An 18,707-nucleotide genomic window follows, 5' to 3' on the forward strand; every position below is an offset into this window, starting at 1 on the left:
TTGAAAATCATTTATGTAGGAATCAAGGCCCAGAGATTTGCAGAAGGAAAAAACATAGCATTTTGGACACACACCTGAAAAAAGAAGGATATTTTCATAATCCCAGCTACTAAAGTCATACATATTTGCAAAACATCCTTATTTTTTAAAGAACGGATTGCCTGCTCTATTACCATACCCAACATTGGGAGAATGTTCCCTTTCTCCATGAACTTCCATCGGGAGTGTCTTTCGCCCTCCCACCCCCACCCCGGGAAATCTGACAACCAGCCATCATTTTATACGTTGCCCATACATGACGGAAACAATCTTGTTCTGAGGGCCTGTTATGAGCTTCCAAGAAAAAAAAAAAAGTTTCCTAATAGTTGAAATCTGATCATGAGCTGATATGGAGGTGGCAGGGTTGGGGGGGAGGGGGATTTACAAGAGCAGATCTAATAAGTGAATTTAAACTCTTCTTTGAATGAAAAGACATCCTTAGGCCTGGAATGGGTTAAAACTTAGCTTCAGAGTACAAGCTGAGCATGTTTTCAAGCTGTACCTACTCCAAGGCCCAAGCTTCTCTATTTATTCTGTGGATCACTTTATTTGAATCACATGGCTTGCCATCCATTGTTAAGCCATGAAATGGGAAATAAGTAACCAATTATGAAAGGTCTTACTGATGACCAAAATAATTAACAAAAAGCAGGGGGTGGGGGGGAGGATTCACAGAACCAGCAGGCAGAATGACTGTTACTCCAGAACCACCTTTTGACTTCCTAACTGAAAAGGCCCCAAGCAAAGGAAGACTCCTCCAGAAGGTTTTTGGTCATTACCTGTTGGTGAGGCGCCATCCATCACCTCTGCTTTTCCCAGAGGAGACACATGTGATGAGCACAACCCAGGCCCTCTATATCCCCTTGCCACCCTGTGTCTCGAAGCACCCAGCCCATCAACCAAGACCTCAAGGCATGACTGGAAGCTATGTCAAGCTCTGGACAAGAGTCTTTGCCCAGTGACTTGACAGCAGAGCAACATACCAGGTGCTCATTCAGCTGAAGCTTTAAAAACAGCCAAGACAAAACCTTAGACGCGACTGCTTCCAAACTGCCTGCTTTCAGAATGCAAACTAGGATCCAGAAAAGGAAGTGGCCTGTGCTGGGTCACTTGGACAGAACCAGGCTCCCAGTGCAGGCAGGGATGTTTCCCAAGTGGAGCCACAGGGCCAGCTGTTGTCTGTACATTTGTGACATCTGCAGGCAACAGGTGGCCAAGGTCATCAGCCAGGCATGCACGAGACAGCAGCAGTGCTTGACACCCACCAAGGTTGCCACCCCCATCAGAGTTCACCTGGGGCATGGTGACTATTGCAGGAAGCCTATGTACTTGATCTCATTCATTTTGTAAAACCTGTTTCTTCTTCCCCAGAAGATTTCTATTTCTTCTATTATAAAGCTTAAAGTTTATTTCCCTTAGTATCTCTGCTCCCAAAAAGACTCTGGAAAGAAACAGGTGCAATCAGTCTTGCAGGTAGAGTTCAAACATATTACTTGACAGAGTAAGCTTTCCTTCCTCCAGACCTGATTGTTCTTAACCTCAAATTTTCCACTCTGCTCTGTGTCCCTTTACGGCACCTTATTGTACGCATATAGGTAAATGCTGGTGATGAAGGTGAACCTTAGGAGCACATCGCCTTCTCGCGGTCAAACAGAATACAGGCCAGTCCCTTTGAGTAGAACCCAGAATAGTGAGGCACCTAAATGGGGTTTAGTTAGGGAAACATCGCCCTCTTGTGGTCAAACAGAATATAGGCCAGTCCCTTTGAGTAGAATCCAGATTAGTGAAGGAAACCTCACTGGCTTTAGTTGTGAAATATCGCCCTCTTGTGGCCAAACAGAATATAGGCCAGTTCCTTTGAGTAGAATCCAGAATAGTCAGGGCACACTTATTTTTAAATCATTTAAGAATCACTCAAATAATCAAGGTTTAGATAAGATTCTTGTGCTAAAGAACAAAATCCGTCCAAAATAAGTCTATGAAATGACTCAGGAATCAGGCAGCATCCCATCTAGCAAGTAGAACGTACAATGAGATTGTACAAAATAAATGTTTTTATAGTGAGACAGGATTTTAGTGCTGATCAGGAAACTTCAGAGTGATTGGTTTAGAACTCCGTTTTTAGGAAAGGCTGAAACTGCAATTAGGTGAGGTATTAAGTCTCTGGGCACTGGTATGTAGAAGTGGGCCTGTTGTTTGTTTTTTTTAATGTTACAGAAAGATTCTAGCACCTCCTCTGTGACTAGTCATTTATAAGAAATATTTTATTTATCTCTCTTAAAGTTTTACTTATTTTTTTAAAGATTTATTTATTTATTCATACAGAACTGGGGTACAGGCCAGAGATGCTGAGGGTGAGAGGCTTCACCAGAGACAGAGTGGGGAGCAGAACAGGCAGATCGGGGAAGTACACTGCTGAGGGGAGCAGCAGGCGGGTCAGGAGAGGTCTGCCACGCCATGTGGTCACCTCCGGGGCAGGCGGGGATCGAACTCATGTGGAAGTGGCTTTAGCCTCTCTGTGCTGTGCTTTAACCCGCTGCGCCACCAGGGAGGGCCAGTTTTACTTATTTTTTAAATTATACTGCTACCATCATTTTCCTGATAAGATCCTCTGTTATAGACACCTCAGAAGCATTAATGAGGCCATTCAATTTTAGTCCTCAGTTAATGTTGGTTTCTTATCATTCAAACTGATGTTCTCACATAGGTTCTCAACAGAAAATATGTTAGGTTCACTATTCGCTACATTTTAAATTTAGAAAATTCTTACAAGATTTAAAAAATAGGCACAATTTTAAAGATTTGCTATCTTTAAAAGACTGCAGTTTTAAAGATTGCCTTTCACCAGCACCATGATAAATCTTCTGGAGATTTTTCTGAAAGCTGGCACTTGAGCTTTTCCACAGAGGCCATGGATTTCTACCCCTTTTACTGAGAAGAAAACTTGAGGGTGGGTCCTCCCAGGTGGTGCAGCAGGTTAAAGCTCAGCACTGTGAAGCTACCCGCAGCCGCTGCAGTGAAGTTCCACCCCTGGCCCTCCCTCTCTGTCTCATCCGCTGCTCCCTCAGCAGTGTGTTTCAGTAGACCTGCCTATTCTGCTCCCCACTCTGTCTCTGAATCATTTCACCCCCCCCCAATACCTCTTGCTTGTTCCCCAGTTCTTGTATGCATAAATAAATAAATCTTTAAAGGAAAAGAAAACTGAGGGCTTGAGGGCAGGTGGCTGACAGGAGGACAGAGAAAATAACTTAGAGGAGCCACAGGCATGAGATGAGGGACCCAAGTATGCCCAGATCTTGGGGTATATCTGCTCTTTCAATAACAGCCTCACCTAAATGCAGGGATGGGGTGCAGTCCAAGGACACAGAAGAGCAGCCTTGTTAACCTGCCCCCAAAATAATGGAGAGAAGCGGTTGCATGGGTATGTTTTAAACAGAGTTTAACTTTATGAACCTAAAACTTCCTCTGAGTTTCCTTTCCCTATTTTGCCATCTTTTGCATAAAGTTAGACAACTGGTCTTTCTTAGTAGTCTGAGAGTACAGCCTAACTAAGCGATTCAGTTAGATCGGGTGAAATAAGTCTTAAAGATTTGGAAATTGTAAGAGAGACAGAGAAGAGCAGAGAGCTTTTGTGTGAAAGGCCAATTCAGATAATGAAATGGAGCTCAGACTGGGGCCCGATGGGCCAGAGTCAAACGCGGGAGAGGGTTCTATGCCTCCAAGTGCTTCTGCCTCCTATGGGGTGCCCTTCAAACAACCTCACATTGCGGGGCTGGCTGGAAGCAGACCTCCAAGCCTGCCTTGCGCTCCAACTCATGGAGGGTAGAGCCTGGTGGGTGAGACTGGAAGTCTGGGGCCAGATGCAGTCTTGCGCTAACATCGCTGCTGTCTTCCCTCCCATCCCTGTTGGTACAGATACAGAAATACACACGCCTCAAGTCAGGCTTCCGCAGTGAGATGGGGCTGTCATGGCCAGGGGTCTCACAGCCTGACTAGCTGGCCCTGTTACTGAGACTGTAGTACTGAACAACCCACTCTGGGTGTGGTCCCAACCACATCAATTAATTTCTCTCATTCCCGTTAGAGAGGGGGAAAAGATACTCCAGACACCTACCAGTCAGCAGGCCCTTCCTGTAAAGTTAAACTCTGTTTAAAACTTACCCATGCTACCGCTTTTCTCCATGATTTTGGGTGTTAACAAGGCTGCTCTTCTGTGTCCTTGGACTGCATCCCATCCCTGCATTTAGGTGAGGCTGTTATTGTAAGAATGCAAAGAGAAATTAAAAATATAAAGTTCTAAATTTGATGATAGGATGCAGTAACCCTATAAATCCCCTCAAGGGAGACTGTGGATCACAGGACAGCCCAGCAAAGCTAACTGAAAACAGTTTAGCCAAACAACTCAAGCTGATTTCCTAATGGCAATGATTATCTTTATACTCCTAAAAATTTCCCAGAATCTGCAGAGTAATTAATCCCACTTGAGCCTTATTTAGTAGACCCCTTATTCAACAGACTTGGGTGTGTATCAGAAACATCCAGAGAGCTAATAAAATGCAGAGAAGCACATACTCTGTAGCAAGACAAGGTCCAGGCCTCTGAGTCACCCCCAGTTCCCAGAGGACTCGGATACCACTTGCCCTTGTATCGCTTCTATAGAGCAGGAGATGCTTCACACAGCCACCGGGTGGGTCCTCGGTTAGTACAAAGCCTTCAGGCTTGTCCAAAACCCAGCTGAGGGCGCAGCGTGACGCGCTGCTTGCACTGCGCCTGCGTCACACATGGCCCAGTGCTGCCGGGCTTTGGGGAACCCGACAGGGAGAGGTGACCCTCCGGCTCTGTGGACTCCCACCCCCCCAACCCCATGCTCAGAACCCCCCAAAAGTGGAGTGCAAGGATTTTCCTTACACCCTACGGAGCTGCTTTTGAAAGAGAAACCAGCAATGAGCAGAGAGTAACAAGCCTGTGCATCCATCTGTGGCCGCTCTTAGAAGACAAAGCTTGGCTTTTCTTCTTCACAGGCGCTATTCTCCTTGAAAAAAAATGTGTGGGGGTGGGGGGCAATCTCAATTCTAGGAAAATAAATATTCCATTGGCAAAATGTAGTCCCTGATTCCTCTCCCTCTGCTCTTAAACGCAAGGTCCTTCCTAAGCCACCTCTTTGTGGCTTCAGCTTCTCCTCCCTGGGTGCTGGTCTCCTTTCCATGAAAAGCACCAGTTTCTAAAAAGGAGTTAACTGAGGTTTTGTATTAAAGGAGATCTGAGCTCTGAGCATATCCCACCCGGTAATGACAACGGTCTTCTGGAAGGAGTCTTCCATTAGTTGTGTGAAGAAATAAAGGACAAAGTGGAATACAGAGGCCGAGGCAGAGACGCAGGGGAGGGCTCCAGGGACCCGGCTCCTAGCGACCGCGAATGACAGCGTTTGCCATGCCTATAGCTTTGTGTTTCTTTCTGCTACACTGGTGTTTTTTTCTCCCCAGCTGAAGACTTGAATAAATATTTTGATTTTCTGTCATTGCCGACGATTACTGCACCTTCTTATTTAACTTATGTCTTCTTTCCAAGCGAGAATATCCAGGTTTCGGTTGGATCTATTTTAAGGTGAATGAATTAACCAGCATAATAATACATTCATGTTTCTTTTTTAATTATTTCTTTTTACGCTAAAATACTTACAGAACACATGGAATAGAAGCCCTAGTAAACCACCTTGTCTTTGGGTTTTTGTGTTCGTTTGTCGCCTTCCTCCCTGCTAGGGGAACCTGCCCCCGGACTACAGAATCAGCCTGATCGACATCGGCCTGGTGATCGAATACCTGATGGGCGGCGCTTATCGCTGCAACTACACGCGCAAGCGCTTCCGGACTCTCTACCACAACCTCTTTGGCCCCAAGAGGGTGAGGCTTGCAGCAAACCTCGGTTCCTGGGCTCCAGGGAGGGCTGGGGTGCCATAGATTTGGGGCGTACCTTCATTGCTGCCAAGATGGAGGTTACATGAGAAGGCAGTAACAGTCCCTCCTCTTCTTCCCTCCATCCTCAAGTCACTTTAAAAAACGAGGCACACGTTGGGTTAGGCGAGTCTTTCTTTTCCTGGTTAATTGGAAAAGAATCCAAATGCAATCAAAGGCTGACACTAGGAGTGTGCCGAAAGATGAGAGAATAGTAATGATATTCAAATTAATATTTATCTACCTTAGCAGTTTTCAGGGCTTTTGTTCGTGGGATCTATTTATACCTCTCAAAATTATTGAGGAACCCCCAAAACTCTTTCACTGTGTAAATTTTATCTATCGGTATTTATCATGTAAGAAATTAAAACTAAGACTTTCAAAATACTTACTCATTTTAAATAACCCTAGGAAGCAAGTTATTTTTAACATACATATATATGCCTGTAAAAGTATATTCTAAAACATTAATAATAAACGTATCATTGTTCTATATTTTTTGATAGACTTCTACATTCACTATTTTACTATACTATTGCACTCAGTGTGTTGTTTTGGTTGAAATAACTGAAGAAAATGCACATATGTGAGAGATAAATCAAAAATGAAAGAATATTTTAATAATCTTTGCAAATAATTATATTCATTTTTGATACTGCATGGAAATTCAACAAGTGGCAATTTAAAGATTAGTTGCAATGTGAAATCTGAAAACTTTCATCTTCTGTTAAGACCCATTCATATATCTTGTCCTTTACATGACTCTTATAACATCATAAATTGGTCACTGTAAAATACTGATACCTTGATCTTCTGAATGTTGGCACATGTCATTATAGATAATCAATATTTCAAAACTAATGTTCATCTAAATCATCACCAGTTTCATCAACAAACTCTTTAAGTTCTGGAAAAAGTCTCAAGGTCATGGGGTTTGAAAGGATACACATATTCCAAAATTATAATTTTTGCTCGGAAAGCTTGAATTTTGCCATCAGCAACAAATACTGTCATTTTCCTTGAAAAACCAATCCACTTCATTCACTTCCAAAAACATCTGCCAAATGTCCAGGTCTAAATAATCATAGTTAGTTTGTCTGTCAGTCATTCTTTCATGTAGTTAGTCCATGACACCAAGTGGCCGTAATTCAGGCCAAACAATCAGAATGTGTTTTCTCCCAGACAACCTATCACAAGTCATCATGTCACAAATACTTCCCATATTATCCTTCAGAGCAGTATGAAGACAATTTTGACTATCAAGAGCAGAGATTTAATAAAGTTAATCACTGTTTAGGTCTGTGGCTTTATTTTTTAAACTTCAAGGTCCTAATAGTGGTCTCTAAGGACAACTAGTGAAGTCTGGAATGAATCCCCCGTTCTAGCCACGACACCCAGCTTGACTCACCGCTGCTTTCACAGCATCAGTGTAAACACTAACACATTGTCACAGCCAAATCACATCTTAGTGTTATTATGAAAATAGCTTTGACTTCATAAGCCTTGTTGAAAGGGTCTCAGAAAGGACCCTCTGAAAAGTTTCACAGTCTATCACATTTTGGAAAATTGCTGCCTTTGGTGTTGCTGGACTTGACTTCTAATTTAAACTATGCATGCTTTCTAATTATGAAAGTACTTTGTGATTCCAAAGTAGTTTGTGATTCCAGAAGACAACTGTGAAAACACCAGAAAGAAAAGCATGAAAAAAAAAATCATGCCATATTTCAAATGGGTGGTCATCAAAGAGAAAATAAGGAAAAGAGATGTCAAATTCCTTCCCCTTGAATGGTGAAATAAAATTTGGAGGAACCGTGAATGCTGTGATTTTACTACTTACTTGGGTAACTTCCAAGATGGCCCACAACCATTCTGTAATACTTAAAACACAGAATTGGTATTCCTGACCTCTGAGATAAAATTTTGCATCTCCTCTAATTAAATATATATCAAGTTCTGGAATTAGCTGAGTTAACTGCTCTCTTCATCTTGGTCTGTGGCTCTTTTGCACGTTCCCGACATAACCTGATGCTACTGTGTGCATTGTATGCCACTGAGCTGCTTTAACACCTTCAGCATACGTGCCTCTATCCCCAGAGGCAGCCACTGTTCACAGAGAGATGGCTCACATCAAGAGTCTAAATATATGTCTCTAAGTAATATTTCAAGTCTCCGGATAATTGATTTGAAAATCATTTCATGGATTGACTGTTTCATTGCTCACCCAGTTGTTTCATGTCATAGAGATGTCAACCAAGCAGGATAGCTCTAAAAGGAATTATAGAGCTGTAGACTGTGCTCTTAGATAATCTCATTACACCTCTCCAGATTCCTAACTTTATGTGACTCCCCCAAATCACTAAATGCCTAATTCTTTTAGAATTTCTAAAGTGGTTCCCGTTGTAATGTTGTATTTAGTCATCTGAACAAACACTGTATGTGATAAAAAGAGTTGTCCCCTTACCTGTTTAAGATATAGAAGGATTCTTTTCTTAAGCCTATAAAGAAAAAAATCTAACTTGGTGCAAAACTTTTTTTTTTTTTTAAACAGCCCAAAGCTTTGAAACTGCTGGGAATGGAGGTAAGCGTTTGTTCAAATTATTAGTGGCAATTATTTGTTCTCTTTATTATATAATTTAAAGTGTGTGTGTATGCACACATAATTCATTTCCTTGTAAGGGCAAGTACATGACTCTAAAACAAGGAGGTGAAAATTTTCCCAGTGTCAAGGGAGAAGTCAGTAACACAAGAGCCTTAAAAATTCCACCCTGAGGCCCTCCCTGGTGGCTCAGTGGGTTAAAGCACAGCACTAAGAAGCTAAAGCCACTTCAGCACGAGTTCGATCCCAACCCCGGAGGTGATCCACACGGCGCGGCAGATCTCTCTTGCTCCCCTCAGCAGTGCACTTCATCAGTTGCCCTGTTCTGCTCCCCACTCTGTCTATGGTGAATCCTCTCACCGTCCCTGCACCTCTGGCCCATACCCCAGCTCTGTATGCACAAATAAATAAATCTTTAAAAAAAAAAATCCACCATGAGGTTATGTTAGCATTGCAAAGAGGAAAATAAATTCTATTTGAAATACTATTGGAAAACCAAGGAAGCCTATACATCCTAGTACGTGAAATCTATTCCCAATGTTTACAAAAGGTAACAGATGCAAAAGCCAAAGCCACTTCACAGATGCATCTAATGAAGGTAACAGAGGCTCGAGACAGGTGACCTGCTTCCCACCTTTATTTAGGTGCTCATTGTCATGTATGCAAATAAAAACCTAGGCTGCCTGTCCTTTCAGTGGAAAGGCTAGTGTTGTTCATGAAGTACAAATAGCCCTACCCATAAAGGGAGAAAATGGACAAAACTGAAAAGAAAAAGAAGACGACCCATTACAATGTACTTTTTTTAATATCCTAAAGGTTAGTTTTGTTGGAAGGGAAGGGGAGAAAACCCTTGCACAGAAGCAAGCAGGCAGAACGAATTGCAGAAAGTGCTTTGCAAAGTTCCGAGTACAGCCCTGCCGTGCCTCACAGCACTGTGCTTGCGCTCTCACTAGAACTTGCTTTCCAGGCAGGTGTTATGAGCTCGTGAGTTCTTTCAGACAGCAGCTGGCCTGGTTCATTTCTGTATCTACCCCAGAGCTGGGCCAGTAGCAGATAGAAAATAACTAATATGTGGATCAAAACCAATTCAACTCAATGCAATTGTGTTTTTCCCCTAAAATTACAGGATGATGTACCCTTGAGACGAGGAAGAAAGACAACCAAGAAGCGTGAAGAAGAGGTAGACATCGACTTGGATGACCCTGAGATCAACCACTTCCCTTTCCCTTTCCATGAGCTGATGGTGTGGGCCGTCCTGATGAAGCGGCAAAAGATGGCCCTGTTCTTCTGGCAGCACGGGGAGGAGGCCATGGCCAAGGCCCTGGTGGCCTGTAAGCTCTGCAAGGCCATGGCTCACGAAGCCTCTGAGAACGACATGGTTGACGACATCTCCCAGGAGCTGAACCACAACTCCAGGTTGGCCTTCCCAGCAAGTGGGCTTGGGTGGTGTGGGATTGGGATTGGGATTGGGATTGGGAGGAAAGAAGGAAAGGTGGACACAGGTATGAAGAGCCTAAGCTGCCCAAAACGCGAAGGGGAGTCAGTATCATCTGGATGCTGTACACAGAGTGGGGACCCAGTTAATTAACGTTTATGATGCACAGTGTTTGATACAGAGACACAGGCACTTAGATTTCATTCCATCCTGTCAACTCTCCTAAGAGGTAGCTCCTCGTTTTATACATCGATTACAGCTAAAGAACATGAGATTCAGAGAACTGAAGTTACATGTCCAAGATCACACTCTTGTGGTCAGCGAGACTCGATTCTGTCACCTTCAAGAAGACATACTCCACTCTAATGGGTGATTTATTGGTCATTGTGCCCCATTCATACACTCTGAACTGGGGTCCTTGAGTGCTTGGCTCATGCTTTGACTTACCCCATAGTTCTAAACTTGGTATCGGGCACACAGTAGGTGCAGATGAATGAGTGAACAGTCCAGACCCCGTAAGAAACGACTGGACCACAAGGCAACTAGCTTTTGTGGCTCAGCCGGTGGGTCCCCACTTTCATCCTGAAAGATTCCAAGATAACCAAAAGAACTTTCTCTCACATTCTCTCTTCCAGGGACTTTGGTCAACTGGCTGTAGAGCTCCTCGACCAGTCCTATAAGCAGGATGAGCAGCTGGCCATGAAACTGCTGACGTATGAACTGAAGAACTGGAGCAATGCCACATGCTTGCAGCTGGCTGTGGCTGCCAAGCACCGTGACTTCATTGCCCACACGTGCAGCCAGATGTTGCTCACAGACATGTGGATGGGCCGGCTACGGATGCGCAAGAACTCAGGCCTCAAGGTCAGCACGCCCGCAGGGCCTGTGGGCTCTGAGGACGGGAGGGTTGGTTAGAATGTTCCAAGCCAAAGATGCAGTGGACTAGGGGGTTCCCATATCTCAGAGGGTGGTTCTCAACCCCAACTGTGTATCACAACCTTCTGTATATCAAAATGTTTTTCATATAGAAGCTAAGGTCTCCCCCAATTCTGCAAAACCAGAACCACTAGCAATGGTTTGTAAACATGAATTTTTGTCAGAAGCTCCAAAGGTGATGGGCACACAAGTACCATTAACTCTGCATCAGGAGCCACTAACCTAGGCAGCCTTTCACCTCTGTGCCAACCTGAATGCCCTGTGCCTTGTGTCCCCAGCCCTGATGAGACATTAGCTCTTATCAACAATACTTGGGAAAATATTCAGAACTGAAATAAAAATTGAGATGCATTCATATGTAAAGACATTGCTAAATAATCCTGAGCTACTCTTAAGTCAAGCATGAAAAGTTGCAGGTTAGTATGCATAATATGAGCCCACTTTGTTGAGTGAGTGCATGTATAGTTATATAAATATATACATAAATTAATTAAAAACAAAAAGCCAGCAAGGATGCATGGTAAATCATTTGCACTGGTTAACTGTGGGGTTAAAGAAGTAGGATGATAATGTAACTTTTGCATTTTTGTGGGGATTTTTTTTTTCAGTGCTATTCAAAGAAAATACTAAATTGAAAAAAGTAAGGGAAAGACTGAAAAAATGGGGTGGAAAGATTGGAAGAATGTTTCCAAATGCTTACTCTGTTTGGAGTGTGTGGCCGTTACAACTGAAACCAGGCTCAAATTTACCTAATACTACCTGATCTGGGTAAATCTGAGGCCAGCCCAAGCAGAAGAGCCAGTGCATTCACAGAGCCCCTGGGCCCCTCCTCCACCCTCCCCACCACTACCCAGCAGCCCCTCACCCCACTCTGCCCAGATGCTCTGGCCTCCAGTCACAGCAGGGTCCAATGAAGTGCTAGTCACCACCTGGCCTTCCTGCAGCTCCCGGGACAGGGTCCCCTGAAGGTGCCAGGCCACACCTGAGCCTTGGGCCTACCAGACATGCTGGGTCAGGGTCCCTACTCACCCTCCTTTTCCCTCACCCGCTCTCAGGCCCTGTGGGAGTTAAAGCACAGGCCACTCCCACCTCCTTACTTGGGGATCATTTGGACATTATTTTTACTTTGGGAGCTCTCTCAGCCCCTCACATCAGTTCAGTTTCTTCAAAAATATACTATTCAGAAGCCTCATACAACAGAACCGTTGTAGGATTAAAGGAGGAAGTGGAAAGATTAGGGGCCACAAGTCAGGTATCCATGCCCTCATTCAGAAATGCCCTCATTCCCTGGCCACAGCAGAGAAACTGGCCTCCTGTGAGAACAGGTCGGGTAGTGCATTTCTGCCATCATCACCTGGAAAGTTAATCATATTATCTGTACAGGAGAGAAAGACGAAGATGGACACTTGGGGGCATTTGTGCAGGGGTATTATGACAATACAGAGCATGAGCTGAGTGCGTGCGTGTGTGTGTGTGTGTGTGTAAATACTAGGGGAGGGTGTCAAATGAAGAGCATGCTTTTTCTCACAGGACTTTCTCAAGGTCAATTTAGGACAGTATTTTTTAGAGAGAACACATGATCAACTCCATTTGACACATTAGCAAATAAATGCCAGCAGACATACATATGAATTGATTTCACAGTCAAGTGCTCTCTAATGATTAAACAGGAATCTAAACACTTTCCCCCTTTGCCTTGGGTAGAATCTCTTCTTTCCTCAATTCCCAGGCAAAGTGGTTTTACTTGGGTAAGATAGTCTGTTCCTCCAAAATCAGACTGAGCTACTGTGCATTAGTGTCTCTGATAGGCAGAAGTAACTCTCCTAGCATGAACATGTCAGGGCAGTTAGCTCAGCCCAACCCCACAGCCACCCAGCACCCCTGGGTGCACATATATGTGCACCCTCACACATATGACACCCCAGCCCTCTGATTCTAAGCAACCACCCTGATCTTAATCCTTTAAATGTGATTATTATTATTATCATTATTATTACTTTAGGTAATTCTGGGAATTCTACTTCCTCCTTCAATTCTCAGCTTGGAGTTCAAGAACAAAGACGACATGCCCTATATGTCTCAGGCCCAGGAAATCCATCTCCAAGAGAAGGAGCCAGAGGAACCAGAGAAGCCCTCAAAGGAAAAAGATGAAGAGGACATGGAACTGACCGTAAGGGCAAAAAATGAACAAGGAAGGCAGCTATTGTCCACAGGCAGGATCCCTAATCCACTTGTTCTGTTGATACAATTTGAGATCCTCCAACTTTTGAATGAACCTCCCACCCGGTGCTTTCATTCACGTTTTGAGGCCATGGTACTATAAACATGTCTGCTCTGTGCACAAATAACAATAATATACCATCTAATGTCACACGGAATCCTTCAGCCAGCATCAATGGTGCAGGCCACATTCAAAAGCAAGGCATCCTAAATTTTCCAAACAGGTAATGCTCCCGAAACAACCAGGCAGCCTCAGCATGCAAAGAAGGAAAGGGGATCCATGATTTGGAAGCAGCTGGCTTTTCTGGAACAGCTCTGCTGATCAAAAGCTAAGTCTTTATCTGCCTTTGGGGTCAGGCTCACAAATGTAGGACTAATTGAATTTTGAGGTTTGTATGGAAGGCTTTTATTAGCTCTTCCTGGTATAATTATAGAGCATGGATGCTTTGTTCTGCAGGGGAGTGGGGCAGCTGGGCATGGGACCGCTTCCCACAACCCCGCCTGAGCAGCGTGACTGCCGCTGGACTGCGCCCAAAGTCTAAAAATAGCACAGCCTGGTAAAGGGACAAACAAGGCTTCAGAGCTTTGGAGACATCAAGCTCCCTTGATAACCCCCACCCTCCGCATCACCCTGACCAATGACTGGGGTGGCCAGAAGAAGCTGGAAGGGGAGAAAACAAAACTTGGCTTTGTTCAGGTGAAAAAACACCTGTGCATCACTGCACTCCTGCCCCACCCCCCACAAAGCATGCTTCCCCCGCCTGAGAGATGGTGTGCCCAGGAGGGCCTGCCTAAAGGTCGGCTTTCAGGTGCAACCACAGTCCCAGCAGAGCTGGCATGTGTGCCGGGTGTCCCTCTAGTTGAATAGTAACTCCAGGATTGACCCAGAAGTCAGCCTTTGTTTTGGGTTCTGAGATTCTTTACAAAAAATGGTGCAACCCTCTGCCTGTCTGCTAGGATGATGGCATCTTATCATAAAGATCTTATAATAGTTTTGGTCTCTGAAGCCCGTCAAGGCTAGGAAATAACAGTTTGATCATTCGCATAAACATGGCAACAGTAATCTGAATCTTTGTTGAAAACTTAAGCAGAGGAATAAGCACTAGACACCCTGAGCCAGAGTCCTACCCTGTCAGCTACTCAATGTAAGGCCATGGGCAGAGGTCTTTAACCTCAAGCATGGGGATAACAACTTTGGCAAGAGCCGAGTATACATGTAAACCATGTAGACTGGGGTCTGGCCCACAGTCATTCTGTTTCTTTTAAAGATTTATGTATTTATTTTATGCGAACAGAACTGGGTTTAGACCAGAGGTGCAGGGGTGGCGAGAGGCTTCACCAGAGACAGAGTGGGGAAGAGAACAGGCAGACTGACGAAGTACACTCCTGAGGTGAGCAGCAGGAAAGACAGGAGAGGTCTGCTGTGCCATGTGGGTCCCATGGCGGGGGATTGAACTCATGTTAAGAAACTGCGGCTAGCTTTATAGTGCTGTGCTCCAACCCACTGCACCACCAGGGAGGGTTCCACAGTGATTCTTGATAAATATTTGCTAACATATTGTAACAGCACTAAAGGTTTGACATACTCTTACTCATGGAATCCCCAATCCTACAAGGCAGGCACGTTTATTATCCCATTTTACATTCTAAGAAACAGATTCAGAGTGATCAAATTACCCAAGGTTACCCAGTTTATTAGTTGCAAAGTTGGGATGAGAACCCAAGCTTACAGATTGAATGGTCACACTTTTCATTGATAAGCTAGAGGTGTAAAATCGTTCTTCCTACCTGTTCTCAAATGTAGGCACTCAGTTGGACTGACCCATCCTGTAGAAGAAGGAATCCCAAGTGAATCACGGATCCTCTGTCACACCTGGGCTGTCTTGTCGTTGCTCACGTCCTAGCAAGGCAGCCAGAAACAAAGTCAGCATTTTTTCTGGTTAGGCATCAAGGAAGAAAACAAAAGAGGCAGCTCTTTGCTGCTCAGTCTAGAGCTCTGAATCCCTAATCCCATAAAAGCCACAATAAGAGAATCTTCTCTGGATTGTGAACAGAGTCTGTTTCCCAGGAAAAGACCCCATTAAGGCATCATTGCCTGAGCTTCTTCCCCACAGGTAGAAACCACCGAGAAGAAAAGGAGAGGAGGGACTTGTGGGCTGGCAAAGTCCAGGCTGGACTGCAGTTGTCCTTAAGGTAGACCTCCCTTTGGCCATAAGGAAAGTTCTTGTTTCTCCTGGTACCCTGGTCCTGGCGCCCCCTGTTCCGGGCTGAGGTGTGCAGCTTATTGACACCTTGCGCCTTTCATAGGACTGAAATGTGAGTTTTTGTGTTAAACCAACGTATCTTCTCTTAATGGGAAGTTTTCTCTTGGTCCTTCCAAAATAGCAGCCTCAGTTTGCTTCATGTTAGTAGTCTTGAATAGCTTAGTTACTGCAAAGGGTCTTTCTCAGATTTGGCATCTGCAGCCAGCCATCAAAGTCTCAAACTCATATTGTGTGCTTTTATGTGTTTGACTCGGTTACATTTGGCTTTAAAGAATGTAGTCAAAGGAGACGTTTGACTACTGGAAAAGGAAATCAACAAAATCAGCAAGTTAAGTTGCTGAGGCTTGACTTAATGAAATGTCAAAAAAAGTTTTACTTAAACCATGAAAGACAAGCCTTCTGAAAATGCATAAACATTGGAATGCCTCTGAATAATAATGGCAAAGCAGGTTGTTGTGTTTCTGTTTTACCTGAATTGCCAGGTAAGTGTTTGACTAGCAAGTCACCAACCTGGGCACTGACCCAAGGTATCATTTTTAGGTTTCTTTGGAAGCCACTGTTTCTAGAAGTCACCCCACCATGCCACTCTCCACAAGGCCAAAAACCTTCTTCTAAACTACCCTTAACTCACCTTCTTATGTCCCCAAATGGCACTGTATTATTAAGCATATAAACAAGCAGAAGAAGTAGGATAATTATGTTACATAAATGATAAATTACAGAGTTGCAAATATCATATAACCTCAGAGTTCTTCAAGGTCAGTGATCTATAGTTATAGAATTCGTCACTGTCTGACACATATTATATTCATCACAAGATTGACTCAGCTCACTGATCAAAACAAATGCTTTGATAAGCTATAGTAGGAATGTTACCTATTCTGGTAGAATTTAGAGGAGCCATAAAGGAATAGCAATTATCCTCTCCACAAATCCTGTGGTTACAGGTAAATCATTTGTGATTGTTCAATATTTAGGTAAAGTAGATATCCGAGGCACGATAAAAATAGCTGAAGCTAATATCTGAATGTTTAGGTAAGGTAGTTTGCAGCCAGAGTCATCTGTTTCCAACTTCAAAATAATTTTAAATTATTGTATAATTAGGTCTCTCAACTTTAAACTCCATTCTAGTACTTTCTCTCATCCTAGAGCCTTGTCAGTCTCTGAGTAGGCTTCACCCTTTTCTCACATTTGAAAAATTCTCACTTCCCAAACACTGTAGAACTAATCTTGTCTTAGGACAATAATGAAGAACTAAAGCTAGGAAATTATGCTGTAGTATACTGCTTAGAGCATCTCTTTGCCCCTGGTGAGAGAGTCCACCTAAATCTCAGTCAACAACATCTGAGAAATTCTCAGTTCACTTTAAAAAATACTTAATATTTATTGAGCACTTATTAAGTGCCAGGTGCCAATTAATCTGTAAACCACTGTATAGCAGGGGCTTTACTACCCCCACTTCATAGTTTATAAAACCAACTCCCAGAGAGTTGAAAAGACTTGCCTCAGTTGCCACAGATTCCAAGTGTCCATGTTATTGCTCCAACCCCTTCTGAGTAACCCATAGCCTAGAACTCTTTACCATAAAGATCTTCATCTTCAGAGCCTCCTGTCATTTACCCATTTTCAGCATTCAATAATTACTGTTGCTGCTGCTGCTGGAAATAATTGCATTCTTAAAGTAATCTCCAATGGCTTGGACATCAGGGCCTCTCCAGGTCAGGCCTAAATTCCCAAGTCCCACCTGTACAACTCTCCCTCACAGAGGGAGGGGTATACCCAGGAGCCCCCAGGCAACAAATACCAACAGAAATCAGGGTTGGAAATCTAGAAAGCAAATATGTCTAAGGGTGAAAGAGATGCTCCTAACCTAGCTGCGCTCCAAGAATGTCCACTCACTTAACCTCCTGAACTCTAACCTTTTGGAAAATTAGGTATTACTGACTCATTTACCTTTGACTTAGAGGTCATTAACATGAGTGGAGAAAGAATTTGAACCCAGACCTACCTGTCTCACAATATATATGAGAGGAAAGAAGGATACAGAGGAAAAACAGATCCCTGATTTTCCCAAGCTACACTCTTCCATCTCAGAACTCCACGTACTGCCCTTTATCCATGGGGCCCAAGGCACAGAAGAGAATAGTCAAGAATAGCCCTAAGGCTTTGCATGCCAGGTAAAAACCCTTCGTTTCTAAGTATAATGCAAATACTCACTTAGGGAAGACTCAGCCTCTAAGTATCAGGGGCCATGGGCAAAGCTCTGAGATTCTGCGGGCAGGCTTGCATCTGTAAAGTGAGCACATGAAAGACAGCTTCTGGAGCACCCCCCATGATGATGTCATTTGTCTTCTGCTGTAGGCAATGTTGGGGCGCAACAGTGGGGAATCCTCCAGGAAGAAGGACGAAGAGGAAGTTCAGAGTAGGCACCGGTTAATCCCACTGGGCCGAAAAATCTATGAATTCTACAATGCTCCCATCGTGAAGTTCTGGTTCTACACGGTAAGCATCCTTCTTTTCCTCATTCTTCATGGGTGACTGGCCACAAAGAGCCCAGGTCTGTTTATCATGCATGCACCCATGTGCTCTCCATGTGAATGACACCAGGAGGGTCACCCAGGCAAGAGTGGAAGCTCCCTGGCCTCGCCTTTTCCCATAGCTTTGCAAGATTTGTGGAGTGTGTGAGGCAGCTGCCCACAGCTACATTTTCCCTCCTCACGGAAAAGAAAGGAAATGGTAAAAGTGAGAACCAACAGAAATAGAGGTGCGATGAGTATGAAGCTAGTCTAGCGGGAAAATAGATGGCCCTTCACAAAACACTTCTGTGTTCTGGAGGCATGAATGCTAGACCAGAGGTGTTTGTTTTAGATGCCAGTCCTGGGTTTGGGGGCACATTCGGCAGGGAAGGACTGAGCAGTGTCAGAAAATGGCACCCCTGAAGATGACTAGCATCACTTTGTCACTATTCCCAATCTGCTTGTGTCATCAAACACCTTTTCTTGCTCTAACACAATTAAACAAGTTAAAAAACCAAGGCAGCAAAAACAACTCCAAGCAACTACTATCACAGCAAACGTTCAGTAAGCACATTTGCAAACATTGTCAGCCCACAAGATGAAAGGCTGTCCCTGAAACAGCCTCCTGATCCAGCAGGAAGGGCCCGACTGTCGGCTTTCTACTCCTCCATGATATTTTTTTTTAAAGATTTATTTATTTATTCATACAGAACTGGGGTACAGGCCAGAGATGGGGAGGGTGAGAGGATT

The 18,707-nt window shown here is 43.9% G+C and overlaps 1 protein-coding gene across 8 annotated transcripts in view; it reads left to right on the forward strand.

Annotated features, from left to right (window-relative positions):
• The window catches only part of TRPM3 (transient receptor potential cation channel, subfamily M, member 3), a 466,950-nt gene that overhangs the window by 373,211 nt on the left and 75,032 nt on the right, over positions 1–18,707 (forward strand). For 5 of the 8 annotated variants that reach the window (XR_001145147.1, XM_004677583.2, XM_004677577.2 and 2 more), the window contains 7 exons: positions 5,608–5,643; positions 5,799–5,939; positions 8,539–8,568; positions 9,713–10,002; positions 10,657–10,885; positions 12,960–13,127; positions 17,803–17,943. Coding sequence is in view for 7 of the 8 variants with exons in the window: in XM_004677583.2 (XP_004677640.1) it covers positions 5,608–5,643; positions 5,799–5,939; positions 8,539–8,568; positions 9,713–10,002; positions 10,657–10,885; positions 12,960–13,127; positions 17,803–17,943 (1,035 nt within the window). In the remaining variant the exon portion in view is untranslated. The remainder of the gene's footprint in view (positions 1–5,607; positions 5,644–5,798; positions 5,940–8,538; positions 8,569–9,712; positions 10,003–10,656; positions 10,886–12,959; positions 13,128–17,802; positions 17,944–18,707) is intronic. The other 3 variants (XM_004677587.1, XM_004677602.1, XM_004677579.2) reach the window with 1 other exon arrangement.

The sequence above is a fragment of the Condylura cristata genome, unplaced genomic scaffold, assembly GCF_000260355.1.
Source record: "Condylura cristata isolate star-nosed mole 26May11 unplaced genomic scaffold, ConCri1.0 scaffold00006, whole genome shotgun sequence".
Classification (NCBI taxonomy): Eukaryota; Metazoa; Chordata; class Mammalia; order Eulipotyphla; family Talpidae; genus Condylura; species Condylura cristata.